The sequence below is a fragment of the Pelodiscus sinensis genome, chromosome 9 (genome assembly GCF_052426305.1).
Source record: "Pelodiscus sinensis isolate ZL-2025 chromosome 9, ASM5242630v1, whole genome shotgun sequence".
Lineage (NCBI taxonomy): Eukaryota > Metazoa > Chordata > Testudines > Trionychidae > Pelodiscus > Pelodiscus sinensis.
Window position 1 is genome coordinate 755748 of NC_143060.1, and position 23253 is coordinate 779000.

Here is a 23253-nt window from a genome sequence, read left to right on the forward strand (position 1 = left end):
GGGGCCTGGCGGGCTGGGCTCTCGGAGGCGGGGCTTGCGCGGGGCCCGACGGGCTGGGCTCTCGGAGGCGGGGCTTGCGCGGGGCCCGGCGGGCTGGGCTCTCGGAGGCGGGGCTTGCGCGGGGCCCGGCGGGCTGGGCTCTCGGAGGCGGGGCTTGCGCGGGGCCCGACGGGCTGGGCTCTCGGAGGCGGGGCTTGCGCGGGGCCCGGCGGGCTGGGCTCTCGGAGGCGGGGCTTGCGCGGGGCCCGGCGGGCTGGGCTCTCGGAGGCGGGGCTTGCGCGGGGCCCGGCGGGCTGGGCTCTCGGAGGCGGGGCTTGCGCGGGGCATGGCAGGCTGGGCGCTGAGAGGCCGCTGCAGCGCAGGGTTTGTCTGTTGTGCTGGCGGGGGGGGAAGAGGCCGCACAGCAGCGACCCATGAATTCTGCTTCCCGCCTTTGGGCTACAGGTGCTGTGTCCCGCGGACCTCGCTGCTGCAGCCTGGGGCCGTGGCCTCGCAGGGACTCGGGTGGGTCCCTGCTGCGAGGGCCTGCTCGGTGCTCAGTGGGCCTCCTCTCCCTCGACTCGGGTGCCTGCTCTGGCCCCCTCGGGCAGAGCTGCGGGAGCAGGGTCCTTTGGGGCCTGCGCAGGAGCTCCGCTGGCTCACGGACGGGGGGCAGCCCCGTGGGAGGAGCAGGGTTCCAGCGGCAGTGGGCTCGTGGGACGCCCTGTGGCAATGGCAGAGGCGGGCAGCCCAGGGAGGTGGGGGGCTCGGCACCTGGCAGGTACATGTGGCCATGGCCCTGCTGCAGGAGTCACAGGGCGGGTGTGACGGGCTGGGTCTGGGCACCGCTCAGGGCCAATTGCTCAAGCCAGGGCTCCCTACAGCCCCAGACCGGGGACCTTCCCAACAGGCCACACACCAGCCACACTGAGCGCGCCAGCTGCCGATCCGGCCAGCAGGAACCTCACGAGCAAAACCCCCCAGACACCCCAGCTCTCCCTGTGTCCCAGTCAGCCCCGGGCCTATCACAGCTGAGGGGCTATAGAACCCGATCTCACCTACCCCCAATGGGTCCTCTCTGTCCCAAAGAAGCAGTCCCGATCCCGGTCAGTTTACACTGTGGATCTTACCCCCAGGATCACGCTGGGCCTGTCCTTTAGCATCCAAGCTGTAAAGGTTTATTAACGAAGGAGAGAGAAGGTTGAGAGTGAGGCTGTGACGGAGAATACGTTACTTGCATCAAATCCCCCAGTTCTCAATGCAGGCTCTCAGCAGAGCTGTTACACGCGGCTGGCTTAGCAGTCTCTGGTGCACATCCTATGTCAGGACGGGTCAGCAGTTCTTCCTGGCTGTCTGTTCCCTGCAAGGCTGTGACCTCACATGGCCCCCTTTGTATAGACTTTTGGGGCAACCCCCCTCCCACATGGGTGCAGCTGTGATCTGGCTGCTCCCCTTCAAATCCAGTAACGTGACACCCCCAACGCAAAATTGATGCAGGAAGTGATGCCAGGCACATCACTGAGGCCATCACAGGCCCCCCCAAGTTTTGGCCCACGGTACATTACGGCTGGAATCTTCTTTGTCCTTTAAGAAGTTCCAAGACCAGTTACAGGCATTAGCCGTGATCTATCAGTATCGCAGGGTCCTTTAACATACAGTCTGTCATTTGGTACATTTCTTGACCGGCTCAATGGTTTTTCCAAACCAGCATGCGCATTGTACATGTTTACAGTTCTTGGTAACAATAGCACATTGCTTACAAAGGTTCATGTCCGTACCACGACCAGCGCCATACCCAGTGTATATTGACAACACTCTCTGTCCTCATGCCGCATCTTTGGCTCCACACCCTTGTAGTTTTGACCCTTCAGGTTTAAACTGCAATTTTCCTTTGCCAAAGCAAGTTTTGCCCTTCCCCCTTGTCCTGTGGGCTCAAACCTGAAGTGTCTGGCTTAACCAAGACAAAGGGCTGGCAGGGTGTGTCTTCACAAGGGGCTTGCAATGTTCATTCTTCTCCCACCTAGTGGGGTAGCAGCAATAAGCAGCCCAGACGCTCTTCTGAGTCTCTGCCTTCAGCTTCACTCCCCAAGTTGGTTTGTGTCTCCCAGAGACCGGATCCCTTCTCACTGGCATGCGAAAGGTACGCGTTTCCTGTCCTAGCCACACCGACTTCCCAGCCACAAGACTGTGCCTGCCTCCTCGGAATCAACCCTCAGTCCCTCCGAACCCGTCCACACTGGACCTTTCTAACTCCGACTCAGTGCAGACACTGCCAGCAGACACGTTCTGCCATCGGGCGCTGAAACAAGTGTCCCCCAAAACAAACGGCTGCCTCTTCCAGGCAGCGCTTTCTCTCCTTCAGCCCCTGCACACGGCCTGCGACAAGCACTGCCCGGACTCTTCCCCATGGCCTTCCTTGAGCCACCGTTAACTTCCCCAGCCCTTCAGCAGCATTGTCCTGCCGAGCCACCAGCAACTCCTGCGACTCCTTTCCCCTGAATCTTCCCTGGTCCCTCGGGCAGATTCCTAGACAGTCCCCTTCCCGGCACACAGACAGGAGACATTTTCCTCCCCTTTGCAGCTCTCCGGACTGGCCCAGCACACCCAGGGGTAGGAGCCGTTCCCGTATCTCTGGGATCTATGCCAGTCACAGCATCCCTCTCCCTAGCAGACACAAACCTTGGGCCACCCCTGTCTGGGCCTTAGCTGTATCCACACCCAGCTCGGGGCCAGCAGCACCGCTCTCCGCCATCACCGGCGGAGGGGCGCCTTGCTCAGGCAGGACTGGGAAGAAACCCTTTCCCACACAGCAGACAGCGAGAGACCGGCTCTCCTTTGTCCCAGCACGCCTGGCTGAGCTCAGGCCCCCACTAGCGCCGGAGACAGCCTCTTTCACGGTCGCCCTGCCAGTGCCCACACCCCGGGGCTGCCCGCACTGGTCCCTCCCAACTCACTCCCCACTTGTGCACGCTCAGACTCCGACATCTCCAGCCAACGACCCATCGTCCTCCAGAACTTTGTCTTGTTCCTGAGGAATTTACTGCAGCCTGCTCCAGAGGGGCATGGTCCCGCCCCCTCGGTTCTCCCTGCCCTGCTTCTGACCCAGCCTCACCGCTGAGGCGTCAGAACCCAGACACGGCTGTCTGCTGCAAGCAGACACCTAGAGCCGCCTTTGCAGGCAGGTCCCTGCCCCGGCGGACGAAGGCTCGGGACTTTCTCCCCTGCGCTCCAGCCCTGACATTCCCAACCCTGAGAGCCTGGGGAGTGTGTCTCACTCCCACCACCATGGTGCCCTCGCACCCCTTCCACCAGGGCTAAAGGTACCTTTATGAAATACTCAGACATGGCTGCCAGTCAGGCCTTCTCCTGGCAAGCACTCCCCCTCGGCCAGGCCGGCTCTGGCCGGAGTCGTCTGCAACCGTGTCTCCCCCCGTTCACCTCCGTGCATTGCTGAACTCTGCCTTGTGGCCCCCACGCCCGCCCCCAGGGGAGCTGTGTGACTGAGCCCTTTGCACCCAGCGCCCCGCGCTGGGCTCCGTGACGCTCACCTGGGTGTTTAGAACCACAGGAGTAGCATTGGCTGGTCTGGGTGACCCACTCCCCAGTCTGATGCCCACACGAGACACGCCACCCGCCTCCCCTGGGCGTAGGGGCCGTTTGGTGCATGAGTGTTTCTAGCAGAACTGGGGCTGGCCCCACCTTTAAACCCTTCTCTTCCCCTGGACGGGGGGGGATAGAGGCTACTCTTGCGGGGGGGGGTTGCACCGTCTTGGGCCCCATTCTGGGTATAGGCATCTGCAAACTCTGCAGCCCGCAGGACTGACGGCCTCCCGATCACACAGCCTGGTCAGGCACAATATTCAGAAACTGCTCCAGGGTGACTAAACCCAGCAGTGTCTCAAAATCCCCTTGCTTTGGCCCCCACAGCCCATCAGCTGGTGAGCACGCTCCACGTACGCACAGGCCCTGGGCACTGGAAAGCTCCTAAATGTAACCCGGTGGGATTCAGGGGTAACCCTGAGCCGTCTCAGCGCATAGTCCTTGAACCGCCCGTCGTCTAAGGCTCCTTCCTCCCGCAGGTCATTGAACACCTCCCGGGCCCTGCCAGTCCGCCTGGTCATCAGGACCGGCGTGCGCTGGCCCTCTGGGATCCGGTTCACAGTGCAAAGACGATCAGAGGTGGCCCACAGCTCCCCAGTCTCTTTGTAGATGGGCCCGATCCTTTCCCAGCTCCTGCTGGCCAGTGGGGCTGGGCTCTCAGGTCGCTGTAGCGTTTGCTGCTCCTCGAGGAGTTGGAATTGCTTGGAACTCTCCTCAGCCGGCAGCTCTTCCACTTGCTGTGCCTGGGCCGCTTCCTTTGCCTTTCGCTCCCTGTCAGCATCCGCCTCCTTGGCCTCTCCTCCACTTCGGCATCCGCCTCCCTCCCCCTCGACGCAGGTCAGCCAGGGCCCCCTTGTGTTCCAGCTCCACTCTCTTCAGTGCCTGCTGCTTCTGACTGCTTCCGCCACAGCATGCGTGGCACTGGGCGAGTGCTGCTCCCTCGCCCGCCGGCCGGTCAGCGTTAGCAACGGTCTCAGCTCTGGCTTAGTAGCTTATTTCTAAAGTCAGGGCCTCTCTCCAACATCCACCTTCCAGAGCCTCTCTGGCCACACTCTCTTGCTGCTGCTGACTCGCTGCAGCGGCTCTTTAACAACCCACATGTAGACAGCGCGGGGTCCTGATCCAAAGCTCAGTTGACCAAGATACGTGGATCCTGCTGACTACGCCACTGTGACGGGTTGGGATGGACCTGGGCACCGCTGAAGGTGTCTGCTCAGGGCCAATTGCTCAAGCCAGGGCTCCCTACAGCCCCAGACCGGGGACCTTCCCAACAGGCCACACACCAGCCACACTGAGCGCGCCAGCTGCCGATCCGGCCAGCAGGAACCTCACGAGCAAAACCCCCCAGACACCCCAGCTCCCCCTGTGCCCCAGTCAGCCCTGGGCCTATCACAGGTGAGGGGCTATAGAACCCGATCTCACCTACCCCCAACGGGTCCTCCCCATCCCAAAGAAGCAGCCCCAGATCCCGGTCAGTTCACTGAGTGGATCTTACCCACAAGAGCGCGCTGGGCCTGTCCTTTAGTACCTAAAATCTAAAGACAGGAAAGGTGGCGAGTGAGGCTGCTCAGGAGAACACGTTACATGCGCCAGTCGCCCAGGTCCGGACGCAGGCTCTCAGCAGAGCTGTTCCAAGCTGCCGGCTCCGAAGTCTCTGGCGCGCATCCTACGTCAGGGCGGGTCGGCAGCCCTCCCGCGCGCTGCCCCCGCCAGGCTGCGTCTGGGATCAGCGGCGAGATTGAAGACAGGGTGGAGTCGGCCTCCTGGCGCTCTACGTCCATCCCTGGGCTCTCCCAAGCCAGAGCGGGTCACGTGGCCCGGTGACCTGTCTGTGTTCCACATGCCGGCAGCCGTTCTGCCCTGGCTGGTCTGCAGGTGCCCGGACGCCTCCCTCAGGTGTGTCGGGCCACTGAGAGCCCTGCTAGCGAGCAGAGTCCTCCACTGACCAGTCCTTTACAGCAGGCAGCCCAGGGACACTCAGCACCAGCCAGAGCCCACGCTCAACCCCACACGCAGACGTGGCACAAGCACACGAGTAGCAGACGTAGGGTCAGTAGGACAGGAGCTGTCACGTGACACCTCCCGTGGCCCCTTTGTACGGACTTGGGGCAAACACCCCCCGGGCGCGGCCGTGATCTGGCTGCTCCCCTTAAAATCCGGTAACGTGACAGAGGGTGGGGGGCTGGGCTCCTGGAAGGAGGGGAGTCATGGGTAGCTGGGGGGTTGTGGGGCTCAGCACCGGCGGGAGGGATGTCGTAAGAGGGCTGGGGGGCTCGGCATGGGCGGGAGGAGTCGTGGGCCGGGCGTGGGGCTCAGTGCCCAGCAGGAGGGATGTCGCAAGGGGACTTGGCATGGGTAGGAGGGGAGTCGTGGGGGGCTCAGCGCTTGGCAGGTGTGGAGTCGTGAGGAGAGCGGGGGGGCTTTGTGCCCAGTGGGAGGGGAGTCGCGGAGACAGCGGGGTGCCCGGCGCCCGGTGGGAGGGGAGGGCGGAGTTCCCGGCGCCCGGTGGGAGGGGAGTCGCGGGGACAGCGAGGGGCGCCCGGCGGGAGGGGAGTCGCGGGGAGGGCGGGGCGCCCGGTGGGAGGGGAGTCGCGGGGACAGCGAGGGGCGCCCGGCGGGAGGGGAGTCGCGGGGAGGGCGGGGCGCCCGGTGGGAGGGGAGTCGCGGGGACAGCGAGGGGCGCCCGGCGGGAGGGGAGTCGCGGGGAGGGCGGGGCGCCCGGCGGGAGGGGAGTCGCGGGGACAGCGAGGGGCGCCCGGCGGGAGGGGAGTCGCGGGGACAGCGAGGGGCGCCCGGCGGGAGGGGAGTCGCGGGGAGGGCGGGGCGCCCGGTGGGAGGGGAGTCGCAGGGACAGCGAGGGGCTCTGTGCCCGGCGGGAGGGGAGGGCAGGACACCCGGCGGGAGGGGAGTCGCGGGGACAGCGGGGGGCTCTGTGCCCGGCGGGAGGGGAGGGCAGGACACCCGGCGGGAGGGGAGTCGTGCGGACAGCGAGGGGCGCCCGGTGGGAGGGGAGTCGCGGGGAGGGCGGGGCGCCCGGTGGGAGGGGAGTTGCGGGGACAGTGGGGGGCTCTGTGCCGGGCGGGAGGGGAGTCGCAGGGCGGGCAGGGGGAAGGAGCCCAGTGCTCCGCTCGTGGCGGGAGCCGGCAGAGGGCCAGCCAGTGACTTGCCGGTGTTCTTCGCAGCCCCGTCCCAAAGCACTTGCACACGCCGGGCAGCAACGGCAGGTACAGCACCGTCCAGTGCCGCATCTCCCACTCGGCGCTCACCTCCCTGCTGCGGGACTGGAGCAGCTTCGTGCTGGTGGAGGGCTACTCCTATGTCAAGCTGATGCCCAGGTGAGGGGCCGGGCGGGGCCAGGGTTCCCTTTGCACACTAGGGTCAACACCCTGGCTCCTGAGCGGTGAGAGGGGCAACAAGTGAGCCCCGTTCCCCCCTTCCCACCCATGGCCAGGAGCCCTTCCAGCCTTCCCTCGGCAGGGCTGTGTGGCTCCCTGCGTGCCCGGCAGACCCCAGCGGGGCAGGGCACTGACCTCGCAGCGGGGGCCTGGCTGCCCGTTGGCCTGTCGGTGACAAGCTCTCTTTCAGCTCCCAGGGTCCAGCGCCTTCCTCGTTCTACGTGGTGAGGCTCATCTCCAAAGCTCCCTGCATGGTTCTCCGGCTGGGGTTCCCCATCGGGACGCCTGCCCAGGCCAGGAACCAGGTGGGTGCCAGAGGACGGAGATGGGGCAGGGTTGGGAGAGGCGCATGGCTATATGTACGGAACTGAGCCTGTGACCAGGCAGCTGCCTGGGATCCGGGATTAAGGAACGTAAAAGAAAGCTGCTGAACCTGTAGGTTAGAGGCCCCAAGGGCGGTCCAGGGACCTGCAGAGCAGGTTGGGTTTAGTCTCCCAGCTGGGCTGGTGTGCAGGGAAACTGAGTCGAGGCTGCCCAAGAGCTGAGTCTGCCAAGTGCCTTTGGCCCAGTCCCAGGCACTATAGTAAAGAATAAAATTGTCAGACACAGGGATGAATGTAAGTTGTTTGGGGAAAGTCAGCATGGTTTCTGTAAAGGGAAATCATGCCTTACTAATCTGCTAGAATTCTTTGTGGTGGGGGTCAACAAACGTGGACAAAAGGGATCCAGTGGATGTAGTGTACTTAGATTTCCAGAAAGCCTTTGACAAGGTCCCTCACCAAAGGCTCTTAAGTAAAGTAAGTTGTCATGGGATAAGAGGAACGGTCCTTTTGTGGATTGGTAACTGGTTAAAAGACAGGAAACAAAGGGTAGGAATAAATGGTCAGTTTTCCGAGTGGAAAGAGGTAACTAGTGGTGTCCCCCAAGGGTCAGTCCTAGGACCAATCCTGTTCAGCTTATTCATAAATGGTCCAGAGAAAGGGGTAAACAGGGAGGTGGCAAAATTTGCAGATGGTACCAAACTGCTCAAGATGGTTAAGACCAAAGCAGACTGTGAAGAGCTTCAAAGAGATCTCACCAATCTAAGTGAGTGGGCAAGAAAAGGGCAAATGAAATGTAATGTGGATAAATGTTAAGTTATGCACGTTGGAAAACATAATCCCAACTAGACATACAATATCATGGGGCGCGTGTCTGCACTACCCTCCTAGTTCGAACTAGGCTTCCTCGTGAAATGAAGAGTAACGGTAGTTCCAACTAAGAAGTCTAGTTCGAACCAGCGGGGTTTTAAAAATGGCGGCTCCCCGCTTATGCAAATGAAGCCCGGGAAATTCAAATCCCAGGCTTCATTTGCAAGTGCGGTATGCCTACATTACCCCGCTGGTTCGAACTAGGAGGGTAGTGTAGACATACCCATGGGGACTAATTTGGCTACAACTACTCGAGAGATCTTGGAGTCATCGTGGATAGGCCTCTGAAAACATCCACTCAGTGTGCAGCGCCGTTCAAACGGCAAATAGTATGTTAGGAGTCGTTAAAAGGATAGAGAATGAGACAGAAAATATCTTATTGCCTCTGTATAAAACCATGGGACGCCCACATCTGGAATACTGCGCACAGATGTGGTTGCCTCCTTTCAGAAGGGATATATTGGCATTGGGAAAGGTTCAGAAAAGGGTAACTAAAATGGTGAGGGGTTTGGAACAGGTCCCGTATGAGGAGAGACTAAAGAGACGGGGACTTTTCAGCTTGGAAAAGGAGACTAAGGCAGGATGTGATAGAGGTCTATAAAATCATGAGTGGTGTGGAGAAAGTAAATAAGGAAAAGTTCTTTATTTATTCCCACAATGTAAGAACTAGGGTCACCAAATGAAATTAATGGGCAGCAGGTTTAAAATAAACACAAGGAAGTTTTTCTTCACTCAGCGCACAGTCAACCTGTGGAACTCCTTGCCAGAGGATGCGGTGAAGGCCAGGACTTTGGCAGGGTTCAAGGAAGAGCTAGATAGATTTGTGGCAGCTAGGCCCATCAATGGCTATTAGCCAGGATGGGTCAGAACAGTGTCCCTGGCATCGGTTTCTCTGGAGGTGGGTGACGGGAGGAATCACGTGAGGATTACCCCTTGTGATTCCTCCTTCTGGGGCATCGGGTACTGACCGCTGGCAGCAGACAGGACGCTGGGCTGGATGGACCGTTGGTCCCCTCCGGTCGGTGCCTCTCCAGCCCTTGGGGGTGCCCAGGCCGGAGTCAGCTCTCCAGCCTCCTCCCCCGTTTCACAGACAGGAGTACAATGGCCTTGCTGCACCGGGCCCCTGGCCCCAGGCCCTGGCTAACAGGGCAGTGTGTGGCCAGGCTGGCTTGAGCATCCGCCGGCCTGCAGCCCTGCCTGGCGCCGGCCACGCCCACTGTGACCCAGGCAGACTGCGTGCCACCCCGTGGTCCCAGCCGGCTGCCCGTGTCCCTTTGCAGATAGTGGAGGAGCTCCAGGGCCGGATCCTGCAGCTGCGCTTCCCCCACCGGGTCCAGAGCAAGGAGGCCACTCCCAAAGTGAAGAGGAAAACGTTCGGGAGCAGCTCCCCCTCCAAGTCCCCGCCCATGGCCGGGGCCCCGCCCACCCTCTCCGACAGGCCCTGCCTCGTGGTGCTGCACAAGCCGCTGGAGAAGCTCCTGATCCGGTAGGGGTCCGTGCGGGCTCCCGCTGCCCGTGCACTAGGGCGGCTTCCCTGGTGGCTGCCGCCCGGATTTGCCGGGCTCAGCGTCAGCGCACCGGCGAGTCCGAACCCGGGAGAGCCGAGGGAGGTGGCCTGGGGGGTGGAGACTAGGGTGGGGCCTGGCTTCCCCCCACAGGCTCAGCTCCAGGGTGGGGCTAGCGGGCCAGAAGCGAAGGCCTTGGCAGGGACCCTCAGCTCTCGGCTGTTCCCCCCCCCCAGGTATGAGAAGCTGCCTTCCGACTACCGAGCGCCGTTCATCCTCACGCTGGAGCACCCCGCTGCGTCCGGCCCGCTCACCGTGGCGGCCAACCGCACGGCCTCCTCCGCCCTGGCCTCGCTCGCCCGCTACTTCTACCACCAGCGCTGGATCTGGAGCGTGCGGGCGGGGCTGGCTCCCCCCGTGCCCATGGCGGCTGTGGCCCAGCTCCTGTCCACGCTCACTGAGTAAGTGCTGCGCCCTGGCCGGAGGCGCAGATGGAGTGGGGGCGGCAGGGCGGGGTTCCCAGGCTCTGATACTGGGGGGGGGGTTCCCAGGCTCTGATTGGGGGGACAGGGCGGGGTTCCCAGGCTCTGATTGGGGGGACAGGGCGGGGTTCCCAGGCTCTGATACTGGGGGGGGGTTCCCAGGCTCTGATTGGGGGGACAGGGCGGGGTTCCCAGGCTCTGATTGGGGGGACAGGGTGGGGTTCCCAGGCTCTGATTGGGGGGACAGGGCGGGGTTCCCAGGCTCTGATACTGGGGGGGGGTTCCCAGGCTCTGATTGGGGGGACAGGGCGGGGTTCCCAGGCTCTGATACTGGGGGGGGGGTTCCCAGGCTCTGATTGGGGGGACAGGGCGGGGTTCCCAGGCTCTGATACTGGGGGGGGTGCCCAGGCTCTGATACTGGGGGGGGGTTCCCAGGCTCTGATTGGGGGGACAGGGCGGGGTTCCCAGGCTCTGATACTGGGGGGGGTTCCCAGGCTCTGATTGGGGGGACAGGGCGGGGTTCCCAGGCTCTGATACCGGGGGGGGGTTCCCAGGCTCTGATTGGGGGGACAGGGCGGGGTTCCCAGGCTCTGATACTGGGGGGGGGTTCCCAGGCTCTGATTGGGGGGACAGGGCGGGGTTCCCAGGCTCTGATACTGGGGGGGGGTTCCCAGGCTCTGATTGGGGGGACAGGGCGGGGTTCCCAGGCTCTGATACTGGGGGGGGGTTCCCAGGCTCTGATTGGGGGGACAGGGTGGGGTTCCCAGGCTCTGATACCGGGGGGGGGGGTTCCCAGGCTCTGATTGGGGGGACAGGGCGGGGTTCCCAGGCTCTGATACTGGGGGGGGGTTCCCAGGCTCTGATTGGGGGGACAGGGTGGGGTTCCCAGGCTCTGATACCGGGGGGGGTTCCCAGGCTCTGATTGGGGGGACAGGGTGGGGTTCCCAGGCTCTGATACCGGGGGGGGTTCCCAGGCTCTGATTGGGGGGACAGGGCGGGGTTCCCAGGCTCTGATACCGGGGGGGGGTTCCCAGGCTCTGATTGGGGGGACAGGGCGGGGTTCCCAGGCTCTGATTGGGGGGACAGGGCGGGGTTCCCAGGCTCTGATACTGGGGGGGGTTCCCAGGCTCTGATTGGGGGGACAGGGCAGGGTTCCCAGGCTCTGATACGGGGGGGGGGTTTCCCAGGCTCTGATTGGGGGGACAGGGCGGGGTTCCCAGGCTCTGATTGGGGGGACAGGGCGGGGTTCCCAGGCTCTGATTGGTGGGACAGGGCGGGGTTCCCAGGCTCTGATACTGGGGGGGTTCCCAGGCTCTGATTGGGGGGACAGGGCAGGGTTCCCAGGCTCTGATTGGGGGGGACAGGGCGGGGTTCCCAGGCTCTGATACTGGGGCGGGTTCCCAGGCTCTGATACTTGGGGGGGGTTCCCAGGCTCTGATTGGGGGGACAGGGTGGGGTTCCCAGGCTCTGATACTGGGGGGGGTTCCCAGGCTCTGATTGGGGGGACAGGGCGGGGTTCCCAGGCTCTGATACTGGGGGGGTTCCCAGGCTCTGATTGGGGGGGACAGGGCGGGGTTCCCAGGCTCTGATACCGGGGGGGGGGTTCCCAGGCTCTGATTGGGGGGACAGGGCGGGGTTCCCAGGCTCTGATACCGGGGGGGGGGGTTCCCAGGCTCTGATTGGGGGGACAGGGCGGGGTTCCCAGGCTCTGATACTGGGGGGGGTTCCCAGGCTCTGATTGGGGGGACAGGGCAGGGTTCCCAGGCTCTGATACGGGGGGGGGTTTCCCAGGCTCTGATTGGGGGGACAGGGCGGGGTTCCCAGGCTCTGATACCGGGGGGGGGGTTCCCAGGCTCTGATTGGGGGGACAGGGCGGGGTTCCCAGGCTCTGATACTGGGGGGGGTTCCCAGGCTCTGATTGGGGGGACAGGGCAGGGTTCCCAGGCTCTGATACGGGGGGGGGTTTCCCAGGCTCTGATTGGGGGGACAGGGCGGGGTTCCCAGGCTCTGATACCGGGGGGGGGGTTCCCAGGCTCTGATTGGTGGGACAGGGCGGGGTTCCCAGGCTCTGATACTGGGGGGGTTCCCAGGCTCTGATTGGGGGGACAGGGCAGGGTTCCCAGGCTCTGATTGGGGGGGACAGGGCGGGGTTCCCAGGCTCTGATACTGGGGCGGGTTCCCAGGCTCTGATACTTGGGGGGGGTTCCCAGGCTCTGATTGGGGGGACAGGGTGGGGTTCCCAGGCTCTGATACTGGGGGGGGTTCCCAGGCTCTGATTGGGGGGACAGGGCGGGGTTCCCAGGCTCTGATACTGGGGCGGGTTCCCAGGCTCTGATACTGGGGGGGGTTCCCAGGCTCTGATTGGGGGGACAGGGCGGGGTTCCCAGGCTCTGATACTGGGGGGGTTCCCAGGCTCTGATTGGGGGGGACAGGGCGGGGTTCCCAGGCTCTGATACGGGGGGGGGGTTTCCCAGGCTCTGATTGGGGGGACAGGGCGGGGTTCCCAGGCTCTGATACCGGGGGGGGGTTCTCAGGCTCTGATTGGGGGGACAGGGCGGGGTTCCCAGGCTCTGATACCGGGGGGGGGGTTCCCAGGCTCTGATTGGGGGGGACAGGGCGGGGTTCCCAGGCTCTGATACTGGGGCGGGTTCCCAGGCTCTGATTGGGGGGACAGGGCAGGGTTCCCAGGCTCTGATACTTGGGGGGGGTTCCCAGGCTCTGATTGGGGGGACAGGGCGGGGTTCCCAGGCTCTGATACTGGGGGGGGGGTTCCCAGGCTCTGATTGGGGGGACAGGGCGGGGTTCCCAGGCTCTGATACTGGGGGGGTTCCCAGGCTCTGATTGGGGGGGACAGGGCGGGGTTCCCAGGCTCTGATACGGGGGGGGGGGTTTCCCAGGCTCTGATTGGGGGGGACAGGGCGGGGTTCCCAGGCTCTGATACTGGGGGGGGGTTCCCAGGCTCTGATTGGGGGACAGGGTGGGGTTCCCAGGCTCTGATACCGGGGGGGGGTTCCCAGGCTCTGATGGGGGGAGGGGGCTCCCCAGCCTGCACTGGTGCATCAGGAGGGTTGGGCTGCTTGGCTGGAGGCGGCTCCCAGAGCCCAGCCCCATTGCCTGGTCTCCAGTTCAATGTGGGCCGTTGCTACTGAGGGGCGGGGTGTGCCAGTGGTCAGAGGGGCCCTTGGTGGGGCCTTGGGCCGCTGCTGAGGGGTGGGGGGCTGAGGGGCGGGGCATGCCGGGGGTCAGAGGGGCCCTTGGTGAGGCCTTGGGCCGCTGCTGAGGGGCGGGGGGCTGAGGGGCGGGGCATGCCGGGGGTCAGAGGGGCCCTTGGTGGGGCCTTGGGCCGCTGCTGAGGGGTGGGGGGCTGAGGGGCGGGGCATGCCGGGGGTCAGAGGGGCCCTTGGTGGGGCCTTGGGCCGCTGCTGAGGGGTGGGGGGCTGAGGGGCGGGGCATGCCGGGGGTCAGAGGGGCCCTTGGTGAGGCCTTGGGCCGCTGCTGAGGGGTGGGGGGCTGAGGGGCGGGGCATGCCGGGGGTCAGAGGGGCCCTTGGTGAGGCCTTGGGCCGCTGCTGAGGGGTGGGGGGCTGAGGGGCGGGGCATGCCGGGGGTCAGAGGGGCCCTTGGTGAGGCCTTGGGCCGCTGCTGAGGGGTGGGGGCTGAGGGGCGGGGCATGCCGGGGGTCAGAGGGGCCCTTGGTGAGGCCTTGGGCCGCTGCTGAGGGGCGGGGGGCTGAGGGGCGGGGCATGCCGGGGGTCAGAGGGGCCCTTGGTGAGGCCTTGGGCCGCTGCTGAGGGGTGGGGGGCTGAGGGGCGGGGCATGCCGGGGGTCAGAGGGGCCCTTGGTGGGGCCTTGGGCCACTGCTGAGGGGTGGGGGGCTGAGGGGCGGGGCATGCCGGGGGTCAGAGGGGCCCTTGGTGGGGTCCTGGGCCTCTGCTGAGGGGCGGGGGGCTGCAGGGCAGGGGGCGGGGCGTGCCGGGGGTCAGAGGGCCCTTGGTGGGGCCTTGGGCCACTGCTGAGGGGTGGGGGGCTGAGGGGCGGGGCATGCCGGGGGTCAGAGGGGCCCTTGGTGGGGTCCTGGGCCTCTGCTGAGGGGCGGGGGGCTGCAGGGCAGGGGGCGGGGCGTGCCGGGGGTCAGAGGGCCCTTGGTGGGGCCTTGGGCCACTGCTGAGGGGTGGGGGGCTGAGGGGCGGGGCATGCCGGGGGTCAGAGGGGCCCTTGGTGGGGTCCTGGGCCTCTGCTGAGGGGCGGGGGGCTGAGGGGCGGGGCATGCCGGGGGTCAGAGGGGCCCTTGGTGGGGTCCTGGGCCTCTGCTGAGGGGCGGGGGGCTGCAGGGCAGGGGGCGGGGCGTGCCGGGGGTCAGAGGAGCTCATTCCTTGCGCTGTTCTCTGGTGCTGCCCAGGGTCCGCCTGTCCGAGGGTTTCCATTTCGCTTCCAGTGGCGACGGGATTGTCAACATGGTGCTGGAGCTGCCCATCCGGGTGAGTCCTGCCCTGCCCCCCAGCATGGGAGCCCCTCTGAGGGCCAGTGTTCTCAGGAACCCCCTATGGGGCTCAGCAGCTCCTGGCCTTTCCCCAGCCCTGGGGATCGGGTGTCCCGGGGTGTGGGGGTCCCCGGGCCCTGCAGCCGGCAGGGGGAGCAGAAGGGTTGCTGGGTCCCAGGGACTCAGCCTCGCATGGGATCGATGTTCACACGGGCCAAAAGCAGCCAGCGCTCTCCCTCTCGCCCTGCTCCCCACCGAGCCCAGACAGTGCCCGTCCCCAGCCCCTTGTCTCCCTCCCGCGGCATGGCCGAACCCACGCCTGCAGCGAGTGTCCCCCCGCCAGCGCCGAGGCGCGTCCCCGCAGAACGGCCCAGGCCAGTAGAATCGCGCACAGCGCAGCCGAGCCGACAGAGCGACTGCAGGGCCCGACTGAGCAGGGCCACTCGGCCAGCGGCGGCTGTGGCATGGGCGCTGTCCTGAGCGTGGCCCCCGGCGCAGCCCTCGGGGAGGGGCCGGTTACGCCGTGAAGTGCCGCCCACCCCAGGGCCCGGCATCCTGCTCTCTGGCCGCGGAGCTCCGCTCCCGGGCCACAGCCCCCTGCTCAGGTCCACGCCGGGGCGCCGCTCCCCCTTCTCGCCCATCGGCACCGCCCCGTCCGGTGTCCCAGGCGTCGCTGAACAGGCCGGGTTTCCCAGCCCGGAGCCTCCTTCGGCGCAGATCCCCTGGCCCTGCCGACCAGCCCACCCTGCGTGGCCTCCCCTTCCCACACCGCTCCGTGAGCTCCCTGCCTTCCCAGTGCAGGCCTGGGGACCCGGCCAGTCCTCCACCTCGGCCGGCTCCCCGCCTCGCCTTCCCCACCCTGCACTTCCCAGTCAAGCCGGCATGGACCCAGGCGCTGGAAGGGGGCCGGCGCCCCCGGGAGGCCAAGGGGCAGGAGCAGGATCTCATAGGGCCCCACCGGGGTGATGGAGGCCAGGCTGAAATCGGCGTTTGTGTCCAGTGGCACCGGCTGTGAGGGCGCGTCGGGGACCCCGACCCTGCACCCGTCTGCAGCAGATGCGACTCCTCCCGCCCGTGGAGCATGGAGGGTTATTGCTTCTCGGCGACACAGCCCAGCGTGTGCTCCATGCGCCCTAGTTCCCCTGAACTCCCTGCTGGGTCTAGTCTGCTCCCTCCCCCAGCTAGCCACACCCCTTCCCCTGGCCAGGTGAGAAGTTGCTAGGCCAGGCCCTCGGTTCCCCCCGCTAGGCAGTGCTAGACACCCACAGCCCACACAGCAGAGTGGGCCCAGGGCCCGCAGAGTGTACAGCCCCCCCCCACGTCACACCTGCCAGGAGCCCTTGGGGAGGTCCAGGGAGGTGAGGTAGCGAGCTCCCCCCAGCTTGTCCAGGAGCTCGTCAGGCCTGGGCACGGGGCAGGCGTCGGACGCCGTGATGGCGTTGAGCTTCCAGTAGTCCCTGCAGAACCGGATCGACCCGTCCTTGGGGTCCAGCACCGCGGGAGAGGCCCAGGGGCCGGAGGGCGGCTGGATCACCCCTCGCGCCAGCATGTCCCGGCCCTCTCTCTCCAGGCCCTGGGCCGTCTTCCCCGTGACTCCGAACGGGGAGCAGCGCACTGGGGGGTGAGTGCCCGTCTGCACCTGGTGGGCAGCCAGGTGGGTGAGACCCGGCTTGCCGGAGAACAGCTGCTGGTGGGAGCGCAGCACCTCCCGGACCTCGGCCTGCTGGGCCGGGTGAGCTGGTCCGAGAGGGAAATTGGCTCCAGCAAGGAGTCTGCTCCTTTCCCAGGGAACAGGCCCTCCAGGGGATCCTCCCCAGTTCTCCCTGTCCCAGTACGGCTTGATACAGCCGCCGGTCAGCTCCGCCAGTCACCTCGGTCAGCTTCTTGACGACCTTGAAGGGGCCGTCCCAGGCGCCTGCAGCTTGTTCTTCTGCATGGGGATGAGAGCCGTCATCTTGATCCCGGTAGCTAGGCCAGACCTTCCGCTTCCTTTGGGCCCCGCCCAGATTCTCCCTGGCCAGGCCCATGAGCTCAGCGAGCCTTTCCCGGGAAGCCCGGGTGTCCTCCCGCTCCCATTCATCCCTCCCCCTCCGGTACATCAGCCCAAGCGGGGAGAACCCCGTGGGCACCTGGGGCACCTCCCTGTATGCGAACAGCAGGTGGGTAGGGACTTGTCCCACCCGCGGGTGCTGGTGCATAAGGGTCTTGAGCATCTGCTGCAGTGTCCCATGAAATCTCTCCCCCGGCCCGTTGGACGGTGACACGCTGAGGCCCAGGAGAGCCCGGCCCCGCACGTCTCCCACAAACACTGAGCAGGGCGGACCCGCAGTTGGCCTGTGAGGACCTTCTGGGGGAACCCCCCCCCCCCCCGCTGAAAGTGGCCAGCAGCACATCAGCATAGGCAGAGCCCCGGCCTCGGGGCAGTGAAATCCACCAGCACGACCTCTTCCTCCCCATGCGGGTCGCCCTGCTGAGGGGCCCCGCCAGGCCCATCGCCACCTGCGGAAAAGGCTCCTCTTCCATGGGCGGGGTCTCGAGGCAGCTCTCCCCACTCTGAGCTGAGGGCAGCCGGCTCCCCCACCCGCCCAGTTAACCCGAGGAAGTCTTGGCGCTTGGCAGGTCGGGTCCCGCAGGTTCCCTGAGATCAGCTAGTCTGCCCGGATACTGGCAGGCCCTCTGAGGGGAGGTTGCTGGGACCCCCACATAGGCGCCTCCCCCGTTACACAGCCGCGAGCCAGTCTCTCCAGGGTTCCCCTTTGCCCCTGGACTGGCTGTCAGCTCACCAGCCAGCTCCCCGCACCGTGTGGGTCCCCGGCTTCCTGTCCTTCAGCACAGCCGCTGGGCAGGCGAGTGAATGCCAGAGAGCTGTTCCAGGGCCGTCAGCTGAACCAGGCCCTCTGGGGTCTTGGCCCCGGCTGCGGACGTATTGCGCCGTCTGGGAGACTAGGGCTCTTCTGCGCACTCTGGAGCTCCCCGCACGCCTGTGCGGCTCGTTCGCAGCCTGCGGCCTGATCCAGCAAGGGGGGAGCTGCCGGAGCCAGCTGGCTGGGGGGCCTGGTGCGGCTCGCAGGCTCGCTCAGAGGAATCTGTCCCGCTCCCCCACGTCCTTCCACTGGGACAGCACGAACCTCTCAACGTGACCTGCCGCCCTGGGCCCCATGGCCTGCTCAGGCTGCCGCTGCCTCTCCTGTTCCTGGCGCTGCTCCCTACAGTCCTGCTGCTCCTCCAGTTCCTTTAGCCGCCGTTCGATCTCGACTTGGCAGCTCTGCGGAGAGGGACCCGCCTGGGACGAACCGCTGCTGGCGGTGTCTGTCTGGTGGTCTCCTGCCCTCCCTCCTGACTCAGAGCCTGAAACGCTCCCTGGGGCGTCTGGGTGCTCCTGGCCGGGACAGGATCCAGCTCCCTGGAACGATCATTCTCTTCCAGCCGGGCAATTAACTGGGCCTTGGTGAATTTCCCCGTGGGCAGGCCCCTCTCCTTGCATCACCCCACCCCATCTCCCCGCCATCCCCTGGGGCACTCGCAGGCCGATGCAGCGCCACGACTCCCAGGGAGAACGCTTCAGTGGACCAGGTTAGATCGCAGACCCCTCTGCCTCCTGGGATCACGTCCCATGATCCGCTGGGGAACACTCCTCCTCAGAGACCCCACTCCGCTTCCCGAAACCGCTTCACGGCCTCCAGCGCCGGGCTCGTGCAAGCCCCGTCCCTTGCTGCTGGGTGTCCCAGCCTTGGGGTGCAGTCCATCCCACCGCTGCCACCACTGTCACGGAGTGTGGGGAGTCCTCAGGCCCTGCCCCCCGTCTGCAGACATGACTCTCAGCCGGCAGGTAGAACAGAAGGGTTATTGGTTCACAGGGTGAGTTCAAAACTCAGTGGGCGCAGGAGTCAATATAATCCCTGCTACGTCACACCCTGTAGAGGGACCTGGGGGCTGCGCTGTGTTGAGGAGGGGGGGCAGGGCGACTGGATGGGGGCAGATGGATTTGGGGACCTGGGGAGTGACGGTATGGGTTTGGAGTAGGCTGTGTCATGGGCTGGGACATGGAGGTGAGACAGGCTGTGGGTGGCTTGGAGGCATGGGGCGGGGTGTGTGTTGCAGGCAGTACAGTTAAGTGTTGGGGATGTGGGAGCAGCGATGTGGCAGAGGGATTTGGAGGAGTCGGGGGGTGGTGCACATTGGTGCATTGTGGGCAGACCAGTGGGGAGCTGTGTTCGGGGAACACGGCGATGGGTAAGGGGCGGGCGCCTTGTGGGCAGACTGGCAGGGGTGGTGGGCGGGGGGTGAGGGCGTTGTGGGCAGACCGGTGGGGGTGGTGGGCGGGGGGGGGTGAGCGCGTTGTGGGCAGACCGGCGGGGGTGGTGGGCGGGGGGGTGAGCGTGTTGTGGGCAGACCGGCAGGGGTGGTGGGCGGGGGGTGAGCGCGTTGTGGGCAGACCGGCCGGGGTGGTGGGCGGGGGGGTGAGCGCGTTGTGGGCAGACCGGCGGGGGTGGTGGGCGGGGGGGTGAGCGCGTTGTGGGCAGACCGGCCGGGGTGGTGGGCGGGGGGGTGAGCGCGTTGTGGGCAGACCAGCGGGGGTGGTGGGCGGGGGGGTGAGCGCGTTGTGGGCAGACCGGCAGGGGTGGTGGGCGGGGGGTGAGCGCGTTGTCAGCAGACCGGCAGGGGTGGTGGGCGGGGGGTGAGCGCGTTGTGGGCAGACCGGCAGGGGTGGTGGGCGGGGGGTGAGTGCGTTGTGGGCAGACCGGCAGGGGTGGTGGGCGGGGGGTGAGCGCGTTGTGGGCAGACCGGCCGGGGTGGTGGGCGGGGGGTGAGCGTGTTGTGGGCAGACCGGCAGGGGTGGTGGGCGGGGGGTGAGCGCGTTGTGGGCAGACCGGCCGGGGTGGTGGGCGGGGGGTGAGCGCGTTGTGGGCAGACCGGCCGGGGTGGTGGGCGGGGGGTGAGCGCGTTGTGGGCAGACCGGCGGGGGTGGTGGGCGGGGGGGGTGAGCGCGTTGTGGGCAGACCGGCCGGGGTGGTGGGCGGGGGGGTGAGCGCGTTGTGGGCAGACCGGCGGGGGTGGTGGGCGGGGGGGTGAGCGCGTTGTGGGCAGACCGGCAGGGGTGGTGGGCGGGGGGTGAGCGCGTTGTCAGCAGACCGGCAGGGGTGGTGGGCGGGGGGTGAGTGCGTTGTGGGCAGACCGGCAGGGGTGGTGGGCGGGGGGTGAGTGCGTTGTGGGCAGACCGGCAGGGGTGGTGGGCGGGGGGTGAGCGCGTTGTCAGCAGACCGGCAGGGGTGGTGGGCGGGGGGTGAGTGCGTTGTGGGCAGACCGGCAGGGGTGGTGGGCGGGGGGTGAGCGCGTTGTCAGCAGACCGGCAGGGGTGGTGGGCGGGGGGTGAGCGCGTTGTGGGCAGACCTGCAGGGGTGGTGGGCGGGGGGTGAGCGCGTTGTCAGCAGACCGGCAGGGGTGGTGGGCGGGGGGTGAGCGCGTTGTGGGCAGACCGGCAGGGGTGGTGGGTGGGGGGCGGGTGCCTTGTGGGCAGACCGGCAGGGGCGGGGGGCGGGCGCCTTGTGGGCAGTCTGGCGGGGGGTGGGGGCCCCTTGTGGGCAGTCTGGCGGGGGGGGGCGGGCGCGCCTTGTGGGCAGTCCGGGTCACGCAGTGTCTTGGCCGCAGAGCGACTCCGGCAGCAGCGCTGCGGACGGCAGGGAGAAGCACACTTGCGTCGTCCAGTACGTGCTCTTCCCGCCGCACTCCACCTCCACCAAGGACAGGTGAGGGCAGGGCCCGTCCCCCGGACCCAATGGTGCTTTGCTCAGCAGCTCCCATCGCAGGCTGCTCCCAGCGCCCGGTGGCGCTTTGCTCGGCCTGTCTGCTGGGGCGGCTCGCCATCGCTGGCAGCTCTCTGCAGGCCGGGCTGCTGCCGGGGGCTGGGGCCAGCTCCTGGACGCGCAGGGCGCTCGCCCACGTGTGCTGTTCTCCAGCTTCTCCACGGACGACGACAACGACACCGAGGTGGAGGCCCTGGACATGGACACGGAGCTGAACCTGGTCACTGAGTGCTGGGTGGAGCCGCAGAGCGGCCGTGTGCACAGTGCTGCAGAGAGCTGGAAGTATCTCCAAGGGCTGCCCTACCAGCAGATCCCCAAAGCCGTGAGTGTCCGGGCAGGCGGGGGGCAGCCAGAACCATCAGCCAGCTCTGGGTGCGGGCGTTGGCTGGGCTAGGCAGGCATGGAGCCAACGGGTCACCGCTGATCGGCGTGACGGGCCGCGGGCTCGCAGTCCTGTGCCCTTGCCACTGCCAGGGTGTTTCTTGGCACAGTGGCAAAGGTGAGACCTGCAATCCCCTGTAAAGCTGCCTCATGAGAGAGCTGCAGGCGCACTGAGCCTGTGGCTGGCGTGGGGGCCACACCACTTCTGTGCACCCCCCTGGGCCCTGCGCGCCGCGTAGCACGGCCCGGCTAGGGCTCCTTGGTGCGAGGGAGATTGAAGGAGGGCAGAGAGGCAGCTTGGTAGGCCTCCCGGGTGGCATCAGCGAAAGGCCCGAAGGGGCTCGTGTGAGTACGTGCCAAGCGGACAAGGGGGCCCATCCTCGTGCAATGGGGCGGCTGGCACGAGCGAGAGATCAACGCAAAGTAATGCACATTGGAAAACATCATCCCAACTGGGCAAACGGTAGCATGGGGTGTGACGGACCGGGCCGTGTCTGGGCACAGCTGCGGGCATCCGCTCAGGGCGAATTGCTCAAATCTGGGGTTCCTTACAGCCCCCGACTGGCAACCTCTCCACACAGGCCACAAACCAGTCTCACAGAGCGCTTCAGCAGCCTGCCTGAAGCCTCCCGAGCAAAACCCCTCCGACACCCCAGCAATATCCGTGCCCCAGATGGCCCCGGGCCTCATACACAGGTGGGGGGTCCTAGCACCCAATCCCACCTACCCCGAACAAGTTCTGTCCGGTTCCAAGAAACCAGCCACAGATCCCTGGTCAATTTACCCTCTGGACCTTACCCACAAATCACGCTGGGCCAATCCTTTACAATCTATATCTAAAGGTTTATTATTATAGGAAAGAAAAGCCTGAGAGTGAGGTTATTAAAGTACAGTACGTTACATGCACCGAATCTCCCAGTCCTCGATGCAGGCTCTAGCAGAGATGTTACAGCTGCTGGTTTAAAAGTTCTTATTGCACATCCTAAGATCAGGATGGGTTCACAGGTCTTCCGGGCTCTTCAATCCCTGCAGTGCTGCCTCTGGGATGAAGTGCTGAGCTGAGAACAAAATGGCATCGACCACATGGCCTCTTTATACCCCCTTCCTGGCCTCTTCTAGTATGTAGCAGGTCACCTGGTCCTCAGCCTCTCTGTGTTCCCTGCTGGCTGCTGTCAGGACAGCCCCCATTCTTTGGGTGTGTCTTTGGCCCATTGAGAACCATTGTCCCACAGGTAATTAGCATGTCCACAGGCTCCACAGGCTCGGCCCTGCCCAATGCTTAACCACATGCAGGGAAATCTTCAGTTTCCACACAGATTACAGATCTACACACACAGACATTATATACTCACATAAACAGTGTACACAGGATCAGAAAACAACAAGCTCCCATTCAATACCCCACATGGCTCCCTTTCATACAGATTTCTGGGGCCAACACCCCCACCTAGGGGTGCAGCAGCGATCTGGCTGCTTCCCTCCAATTTGGTAACGTGACAATGGGGCGGCTGGCACGAGCGAGAGATCAACGCAAAGTAATGCACATTGGAAAACATCATCCCAACTGGGCAAACGGTAGCATGGGGACTGAGTCAGCCCCAGCTCCTCGAGAGAGAGAGAGAGAGAGCGAGCTGGGAGTCACTGTGGCTAGTTCCTTGCAAACACCCACGCAGGGCGCAGCGGCCCTCAGACAGCAAAGGGGTAGAGAGTAGGATGGAGAGTATCGTCTCGCCTCTGTGCGGATCCCTGGGACGCCCACATCTGGAACACTGCATGCAGATGTGGTTGCCTCATCTCAGGAAAGGGATATTGGCCTGGGAGAAGAGATACAAATGATCGGAGATTTGGAGCGGGCGCTATATGAGGAGAGATTAAAAGACTGGGACTTTTTGGCTTGGAAAAGAGGCAAAGAGGGTACGAGAGAGGTCTATGGAATCATGACTGGTGTGGAAAGAGTGAATAAGGAAAAGTTCTTTATTTATTCCCACAATATAAGAACTAGGGTCACCAAATGAAATGAATGGGCTGCAGGTTTAAAACTAATACAAGGAAGTTTTTCTTTACTCAGTGCACAGTCAACCTGCGGAACTCCTTGCCAGGGGATGCAGTGAAGGCCAGGACTTTAACAGGGTACAGAAAAGAGCTAGCTAGATTCATGGGGCTAGGTCCATCGATGAGAGAAGGCCAGTCGCTTCCGTGTGTGCGACAGAGCAAGGGCAGAGGGGAAGGGCTGCCCCTGGAGGAGCTTGCGAGCTGCGTGCGTGTCTAGGCTAGGCCATGTCTCAGGGACTCCTGGCACCCAGAGAGTCTCTGCCCAAAGCGGCGCCCAGGTGGTGGGCAAGGACAGGCAGTACCCAGCTCTGCTGAGGGGTAGGCACCCCGGCCGTGGTGTTTGATGGCCTGGTCACGCTCCCGCTGTGACAGAGGCCAGATCACCA

General features: G+C 65.2%; 1 protein-coding gene across 1 annotated transcript in view; it reads left to right on the top strand.

The window, feature by feature from the left end:
- Positions 1–23253, top strand: part of SZT2 (SZT2 subunit of KICSTOR complex) — a 183277-nt gene that overhangs the window by 50241 nt on the left and 109783 nt on the right. The window contains 7 exon segments of the mRNA XM_089780666.1: positions 6762–6914; positions 7165–7279; positions 9445–9650; positions 9906–10130; positions 14550–14628; positions 20280–20377; positions 20588–20756. Coding sequence (XP_089636792.1) covers positions 6762–6914; positions 7165–7279; positions 9445–9650; positions 9906–10130; positions 14550–14628; positions 20280–20377; positions 20588–20756 — 1045 coding nt within the window.